At 44.6% G+C, this 8,594-nt stretch overlaps 1 protein-coding gene across 1 annotated transcript; it reads left to right on the forward strand.

Annotated features, from left to right (window-relative positions):
- Positions 1 to 7,709: 7,709 nt before the first annotated feature.
- On the forward strand, positions 7,710 to 8,336 carry LOC145799824 (uncharacterized). The gene is made up of 2 exons (XM_082889456.1): positions 7,710 to 8,114; positions 8,214 to 8,336. The coding sequence occupies exons 1-2, from the start codon at positions 7,710 to 7,712 to the stop codon at positions 8,334 to 8,336; spliced, it is 528 nt and encodes a 175-aa protein (XP_082745582.1).
- Positions 8,337 to 8,594: the final 258 nt, after the last annotated feature.

The following is an 8,594-nucleotide window of genomic DNA, read 5'->3' on the forward strand; positions in this document are numbered from 1 at the left end:
GTATCTCGTGGCGGAAACGGACGCAACTGTCGGTGTCATGACCGGTTTGTTGATGGAAAGCACAGTACTTAGTCGGGTCATGTTTTGGAGGGAGAGGATCGGGTAGAGGCCGTTGCTCTAACGGTTTCAGATGTCCTTTCCTGAGTAGGACCCCTAGGGCTTTAGACAAAGACATATAGAGTGGGGTGAAAACCCTCTTGCCTCGGGGTAGATAGTCTGAAGTTCGGGGGTTTGAAGTGGATGCACCAACAAAGGGGGTGGCTGCTCTTGGTGTGGTGGTGGCGACCATGCCCACTTCGGAAGATCTTGTAGCTGCGTCACCGCTGGTGGTCGCATTCGAACTGCGGGTAAACGCCTTCCTGGGCTGCTCCTTCTCCTGGTCAATAAGGCCCTGCTTCATAGCATCCTCGATCTGTACTCCCATCTCATGCAAATCTGAAAAGGTAGGGGAGGGGAGCACGATCATTTTCTGCATTAGTTTGGGCTGGAGGTTGCGCACAACCATCTGTATTTGATCCTTATCCGTTGGCCTAATGGTCATCATTGAGGCCTTGGCCCTCCAGCGGGCCACGAATTTTGAGAAGCTCTCCTTAGGCTCCTGCCTCGTCGTCTCAAGATCACGGGTTGTAATCTCGATTTGGGTATTGTATGAATATTGTGCGACGAAGGCCTCAGCCATCTCCTCCCAGCTTCGTTTCACTGAATCCTCCAATTTGGCGTACCAGATGGCCGCAATACCCGACAGGGTCCTGCCAAAAAAGGAAAGCTTCTGTAATCTTGTCAAGCCCATCGGGCGCAGAATATCTGAAAACAAACTCAGGTGGACCATGGGATCTCCTGACCCGTCAAAACGGTCGATGTGAGGCATCTTGAACCTGTTCGGCAGTGTCACAGCTGCGTCGGTGTACCCGTCCTCAATGTCCGGAATGGATTTTACTCCCTGAGATTTCTTGAACATCTTTTCTAGCTTGCTCACCTTCAGCGTTGTAGGGTCTAACTCGAACTCAAATGGTGAATCCGATAGGTTGATCGGTGCTTTAGATAGCTGGGGTAAGATTGGGGGTGGAGCCGGTCCTGTCGGAATGTTCGTATTTCCCTGGACATTTGGTGCCTCCCCGGGTATTGGATCTACTGGGGGGGAGCTTGATGCGAAGCAGATGCTCCGTTTTGTTATTGCAATCTGGTGATTAGCTCTACCTGTTGGGCCATGACCGCAGCCTGCTGTTTGGCGAATTCAGCTTGGCGGACAGCATCTTGCTACATGAGCTTCATACTTTCTTGCATCTGGCGCATCATTGCCTCCATCCCTGATGTGTTCTGTTGATCCATCTAACTGACTGGTATCTATCCCTGCAGTAGAAACTGAGACCTCAGCCTGACTGTTCACTGGTGGGGTGGATAAGGGCCACTGATTTGGTAACTGCTGAACTGGTGATTTGTGCCTGACTGGCCCTTTTACCCTGCCTCTGGCAAAGGAGCACTAATTGCCCTTGAACTGAATCTCTGACCTGACAAAGTCTATCCGCACAAGTTCGATGAACCTCGGGGGATATCGGAGCCTTCTGAAGCTATGGTTCCCAGACTACCTAGCAAAAGAGAAAACATGCAGCATCTCAGCCTGATTTCACCTGAACAGATACGAGCATAGTAGGATGACTGTGCCCTCTACTGAATTCTGCCCCCAAAATTCTGCCTCAAACCTGATACCCTTGGGTAAAACTGATTCTTCAGATACTGATGCCCGCAGGCCTGATACCCAGACTTGGAAACCGTTACATGCATTCTTGTAGAGACGCACTCTAAAAGCACATAGCAAGCAAGCGAGAGCCAAAACACCCCTATGTTGGGGTAGGGTTTCCCTGTCCTATTTTCTCAGGAGCTAGGGTTTCACTACGCACGCAGCGGTTTCAAACAACCTAAATCGGGTAAGCAACCTGTCCTAGCTTGGAATGGTCACTATGGATTCCGAATATGCACTAGGTCGAATGGTCAAAAGGGTGCCTCGGTAAAACCGGGATTTGTGTTCCCAAACTGGCAGAGCCCACAACCGGTCAGCCTTATGGTCATGTCTTGACAAGACAAGCCTCCGGCAAACCGTTCAGGAATAGCAGATGGCAAACACGGTGTCCTAGGCGCACCAATGCACATGCAATGCAAAGAAACACACAAGTGTAGTCAAAACAAGATATCATAAGTTCAAGTCAAGTTCTCTAAATCCCCAGCGGAGTCGCCAGAAACTGTAGACCTCCCCGAACGCCGCGGGAGGGATGAGTCCCGTTCTGTTCGTTTGGGTTTCACTACAGTTTGGAATTTCAAATTTGTCACGGTTCTTAATCTGAACCAAAGAATCCAAATCAGGCAAATCGTTTTGAGAAAACAGATCTTTAGAAAAGAAGTGCCAAACATGGACTGCTTTGCCAGATACAGAGTCGCCACCTAAATATTTTATTTTGGGAAATTTAGGAAACCTTGACTCATTGCCTAAGGCCACGTGTCCATCATCACCAAAGTTACCTCGGCTCGGGAACTTGGGTTCGATTGGGGAAGGTCACTTCGTGAGCACCCCCGCTCGCCCGATCAAAGATTGGCCTCTACTAACCATGATATCTATTTTTGAAAACATTATGTGTTCTTATTCCGGTTATTAGCCTAGATTACTACGTGATGAGCACAGCATAAAAGTATAGACTGGATCGCCTGAATTGGAACAAAATATTTCATGTTTGTTTATTTGAAAATGGTTTGATGGTGCTACCCGCAAGTAGGCTAAGACGTGGATTTGCCACCCTCGGGTGGGCTTAGAAAAACATGATTTTGCCACTATCTTGTGGGCTTAAAACACACATTTGATGAATTGTTCCAATTCAAATAACCCAACCTTCACCCACAGGCATTCAGGCAGTTATATCACATAAGCATATAGCCTCATGGTAAGCATGATATTCATGGCAGTCACTCACACGCATGCAAGGATGCTAAAGCATGAAAACTTACCGAGTACTCCAAGCCAAAACAGAAGCTGATTAGAAATCCATGCATTATCCTAACTATACAGAAATGCCTAATGCAACACATGCAAAAATGCAACTATAGCAGGCTCGGCTATTTTAAACATGGCATATGAAATGCTACAGCTAACATGTATTCAACTTGGAATTGAAAATACAATGCAGTTAGTATGATGAACCGAGCCCGGTGCATGCAAAACAAATGAATGAATGCAAACATGCTATCATACTATATGCTAATTGAAACATGCCCTAATCTAACCATCATAAGCGGGTAAATAAAAGGGAGAAAGATGTGGGGTTGGAAGACATACATCACACACACGCATACTTATTACAACATTGCCCTCAAGCAGAGGGTCCGAATAAATAATATACAGTCCCGAATAAATATTACAGTCCAAATAATTACAAAATCCAAATTAATTAACAAATTAAACTAGGTAAGCTGTAAACTAGCATGCAAGCTAGGGACTGCTTCGACGCTGCTTCGGATGATGAATGATGCATGTCCGGGTTGCTTTGTGAGGAAATCCACTGCGATGCCCCGGTTAGCCTCTGTTTTGCAATAATTTTTTGGAAAGCGCGCCAAGCCCCGAAAGACTGCTGATTCTTGAATTGCTGCAACAGAGAGCAGGAAAGGGGCATGGCAATGTATTTTTACAAATGTATGCAGGCTTCGATCTTCGTGCCACCAATCACGCATCTCGATGCATGATGGCCGAGGAGTCAAACTGCACGACTCAATATGAAATGAATGCACATGTAAACACAACAAAACCTAAACTCCATCATGGGTAATCCTGAGTGTCGGCGACCAGGAATGGAGATACGTTCCGTCACTCGGAGTACGAAACGTACCTCGTTTTCCGTGCTCGGGCTAACTCATATCCCAAACACAATGCAATATGCATGACATGCACGAATGCAACTAACATACAACCTAGCATGCACAATGCTATGAAATGACATACACGATGCACGAGGTAACATGGCATACACAATGCGCTAACATACAACCTAGCATACACAATGCTATGAAATGAAATGGCATACACAATGCACAATGGACTTACACCAACACGAGTCGACCTCAGCCACACTCACATAAGTAGCCATGAGATGAAAAATGAGACACTCGAAATGCGTGCACACATGCACGCAAACCGAGAACCGAACCTAAGGCAACAAATGCCACTCTAACAAGACATGGCAAGGCATGGAATATGGCATACTAGCATGCAAATTTTAGTACCAAAATATGACGCAAAACAGTCCCGAAACATGGCAACATGGTACCCGATGCATGAAATGAAACCGAAAACGCAAAACTAGGCACACGCAATGGCCTATAGCTATACAAAGCATGCATTATTTGAACACGAAGTGTGAAGACAGAATCAAGAAAGTCCCAAAACAAGCATATTTATAGTTTTAAGCAAGGCCAAACAATGGACGCAAATAGTACTAAGCTAGCATGCAAAAATAGCCCCGTAAGAGAGGTAATGAAGCAAGTAATATCTGCTGGCCCTAAATGGCCAAGAGTCCTTCAACAAAGTTGAAGAGGGGCTCAAAATGAAGTACTTTACAGTTTACAACAAGCCATGGATCTAAACACAAACAGGCCTAAAACATTGTGCAAGAAATGAGCCAAAAGGGAGACAAAGAAGCAAGTGATGGTTTCTGGCCTCAAACATAGGAGGGCCCTTCAAAAAATTTGAAGAGAGGCCCAAAACATGGTATTTTAGAGTTTATGATCAAACCCAAAACAGTACACATGCAAGCTTAAAATACTATGCAAAATAAGGCCTAAAAAGAGGTTTAAGCACAAAGAGCCAAAAGGGAGCTTCAAACAGAAAAGGTCCCTTGATCAAACATGAAGAGGGGGTCAAAATAAGGCTATTTACAGTTCGGACCAGAGCCCAAAAATACAAGCATAAGAGGCTAACAAAACATGCAAAAATAAGGCCAAAAGAGGGATAAAGAAGCAAGTGACAAAAGGAAGCCTCAAACAGTGAAGAGCCCTTCAACAATATTGAAGAAGGGATCAAAATAAGCCACTTTACAGTTTTAAACCAAGCTCAAAATAGTTTAAAAATGAGCCTAAAATACTATGCAAGAAAGAGGCATACAAGAGAGGTAAAGAAGCAAGTGTTAAAAGGAAGCCTCAAAAAGGGAGAGGCCCTTAAACAAACATGAAAAGGAGTTCAAAATAATGCTATTTTCAGTTAGGGTCAGAGCCCAAATATGCAAGAAAGTATAGCTTAGATTGTATGCAAAAATAGGGCCAAAAAGAGGAGAAGGAGACTTACCTTTGAAGAACCAATCTTTGACAGCCTTTGGACCAAGTTTGGGTGCTCCTAAGCTCTGAAAGGTAGCCTCAAGCTGCTGGTATGGAGTATGGAGGCCTTGTGCTATGAGGTGTAGTGTAAAATGGTGTAGGATTTGAAGGATTTTGGTGCTTGGAGTAGAGAGGGAGAGAGATGTAATGCAAGAGGCTAAAACAATTTTGTAACCCCTAAAATGGGAGCTGGAGGGCCTGTTATATAGGCAAGAGTGTGGGAAAAAAGGGGGAAAAAATGGGGGGGAATGGAATTCAAACTGCCCCCCAAAAGTTGGCCTTCTGGATACACAATCTGGGGGGAAACAAAATACATATTCGTAATGTACTAGTGGAGGGGATCATGGCCGGCCTGTTATTGGAGTTGCAGGTGGCCGGTTGGCCTTCCCCATGGCTGGCCGGCCAAGGGTCAAAAGGCTGAAGAAGCATTAGTGGCCGGCCACCCCAGATTGGTGGCCTCCCATGTGTGTACAACACAACCATGTGGTCAAAAACTGGAGAAAGTGAACCAGGAGAGAGAAAGGGCCACTTTTAGGAGGGGTTCAAAAGGGTCACACACAATTACTGGCCGGCCATGTGATATTGGTGGCCTCCCAGGTGTGTACAACACAAATATGTGGTTTAGGGCAAGAAAAAGTGGCCTCAGGGTGGTCAACATTGGCTTTCAAGTGAGAAAAAACGGGCGACGGAGGGTGATGGAGGAATAAAACTGGTTGTCAGAACAATTGCTGGCCTCCCACCCTTCTACGACCTTCCTAACAATGAAACAGAGGTCCCTGCTAAAAATGAACTCAAACCGATGCAAAATGAAGGTTCGGGGGCCGAAACGCGCAGCCCGATGCCCCGAAAACTGACTGTTAGGCACCGGAAGTGGTGTTCGACCACGAAGTTGGTTTTTCGGACCGCAGTGTCCCTCAAAAGGGAGCAAATAAGATGCATGCCAAAAACCGGAGCAAACAGAGGTGGTTAAGCGGTCCCGAACCGAGACATGCGGCCAACGGCTCCGAAAAACCGGAAACCGGACTCCAAATGGGCAAAATGGCTTACGACCACGAAACGTAGCCTACGGCCACTGAGAGATAGTCTTCAAGACCTCTCCCTCCCCTCGGGAAGAGAAAACAGAGAAAACAGAACCTGGTTCACAAATCGAGGCAATGCACGAAAGAGCCCGGAAGTCCGGAGGCAAGGCTCGCAGCCGAGACTCCGAAACCTCTGAACGAGCACGATATGCAACATCACCAAGCGCTCAATCGGTGACGTCTGAGTCTTAAGGTCGGTCAAAAATGGGGTGTCTACAGACGCCGAATAAATAGTACGTGTACCAAGGAGCCCACTGTGAGTAATAATGTTGTAAAGATATGTTCAATCGTATTTATTTTCAGTTTGATAAATCATATTGCTTTCTGAAATGATACTTTTTATCGATTGAATGATGATCTTATTTTGAACTGTATTCGTGGCATCCATAGCATATTGTGATTGCTATTGTTATTCATATCGTTATTGCTACAAAGATCTCTGTCAGTTCCAAATCTTTGAACTATTGTTATTGTATGATGGCCATTAATTGATTGTTCGGTCTTTTAAGACCTAGTGTATTGTTGCTATTGGATGTACCACATATAACCTATTTGAATATGATTGATCGAATTGATCGAATTGAATGATTGATTGACAAATGATATTGATTGGAAATGTTCTAATGCTAATCGATTGTTTCAAAGACTATAAGGACATCATTCTTAACCTTTTTACACATCTGTTATTCACTGGGCTCTAGCTCACTGTTTATTATATATATGTAGGTGATCGAGCACCAGATCAAAGCTAGTGGCGTCGACCCGAACCCTTGTTTTGTCAAGCCAACTATTATGCCTCACTGCGAGGTTCCGAACCATTGCATGTCAGGGACTATTGGGTGATTCAAATCCACCCTTTTGCTAAGTGTAAAGAATGTCTAAGATTTTGATTGTACAGTTTTTGATGATGGGAGTATGTCCCTATCTGGTATTTGCGTTTTTGTCATAAATGGTTGTGAATATGGCTAGGTGCATGAAAGTTTATTTCCATCCAGGTCTTTACAGCTCATTGGATAATGTAGATTATTATTGATTGGCTTTCGCCAGCCCCGTTATATTGTATTATTGTTTGTATAGTTAAACAGGCCTTCGGTAATCACGGATTACTGGCCGGTTACGACGCTAAACCTATAGGGGCGGGTTTGGGTCGTGACAAAAGGCTGCAAGTCTTGACTAGAGATGCTCCCAGACTTAATGAGGATTTGCCAGACTCAGTCAGGTGGACTGTGTCTCCTGTAAGTCAGTTCACTATGGCAGGTTCCTAAACTGATATGGAGAGGTATGACTCCACCAAAAGCTCAGTTCTTGAGCTGGTTGGCATGGAGGGGGAGTGTTAAAACAATTAGTCTTTTACAGAGGTTTGGGGCCTTAAGTAGCAATGTGGAAAATTTGTGCCCTTTCTGCAAGCTGGAAACAGAGTTAGTGGATCATATTCTATTGCAGTCCTTCGAGATTTGGAAGGTTTGGTCATCTATACTGCAATGGTGGGGAGTATCTTATTGGGTCATTCCTGCTACAGTTGATGGTGTGCTGTTATGGTGGCTGGGAACAAAATTTAAGAAGTCAGTTATGAGGATTTGGAGGCTTGTTCCAATTGCAATGTTGTGGTCAGGATGGAGGTTAAGAAATGATTGTGTCTTTAAAGGAAGCCAGCCTAATATGGATGAGCTTGGTGAAGTTGTGAAAGTAAGGGTTGGGCTGTGGGCCAAGTCCGGGTTGCTAGATATTCATTATACAGTGCATGATGTTGTGGCTAATCTGAATCATGTGAGATGTTGTTTATAGGTAGAGGAGTTTGCTGGGGTGTGCTTCTGCTCATGCACTGTTTTGCTAATGTTGTGGCTCCTTCACAATTTCACCTCAGAGGAATCAGTTGGTGCTGCTATTATGCTTATGTTGCTGCTATAGTCTTGTTCTGCTGGGTGTATTACTGTTATGTCTTTTTTCTTTTTTTCTTTTCTTTTTTGGGTGCTTTTGATTGGTTTCTCACCAATCTTGGGTGAAGTGCTAACATATGATTGTGCTTCCTCTGTGGTGCCAACCTAGATGGGATTGTAAAGGTTACCTATGATGTTTTTTTGCATTTTTCTGCTTTGTTGATGTTGTTTTGCATGTATTGTGCCTTTTTCATTAATAAAGTCTTTGTTTGCTGATCAAAAAAATGTT

This window comes from Camellia sinensis, chromosome 9 (genome assembly GCF_055761805.1).
Source record: "Camellia sinensis isolate YWXY chromosome 9, ASM5576180v1, whole genome shotgun sequence".
NCBI classification, from domain to species: domain Eukaryota; kingdom Viridiplantae; phylum Streptophyta; class Magnoliopsida; order Ericales; family Theaceae; genus Camellia; species Camellia sinensis.

Bases quoted from the DNA above. Each gene is read 5' to 3' on its own strand.
- LOC145799824 (XM_082889456.1), top strand. From the start codon at position 7,710: ATGACTCCACCAAAAGCTCAGTTCTTGAGCTGGTTGGCATGGAGGGGG. The intron at 8,115-8,213 runs GTAAGGGTTGGG...TGTTGTTTATAG, and splicing joins AGCTTGGTGAAGTTGTGAAA to GTAGAGGAGTTTGCTGGGGT.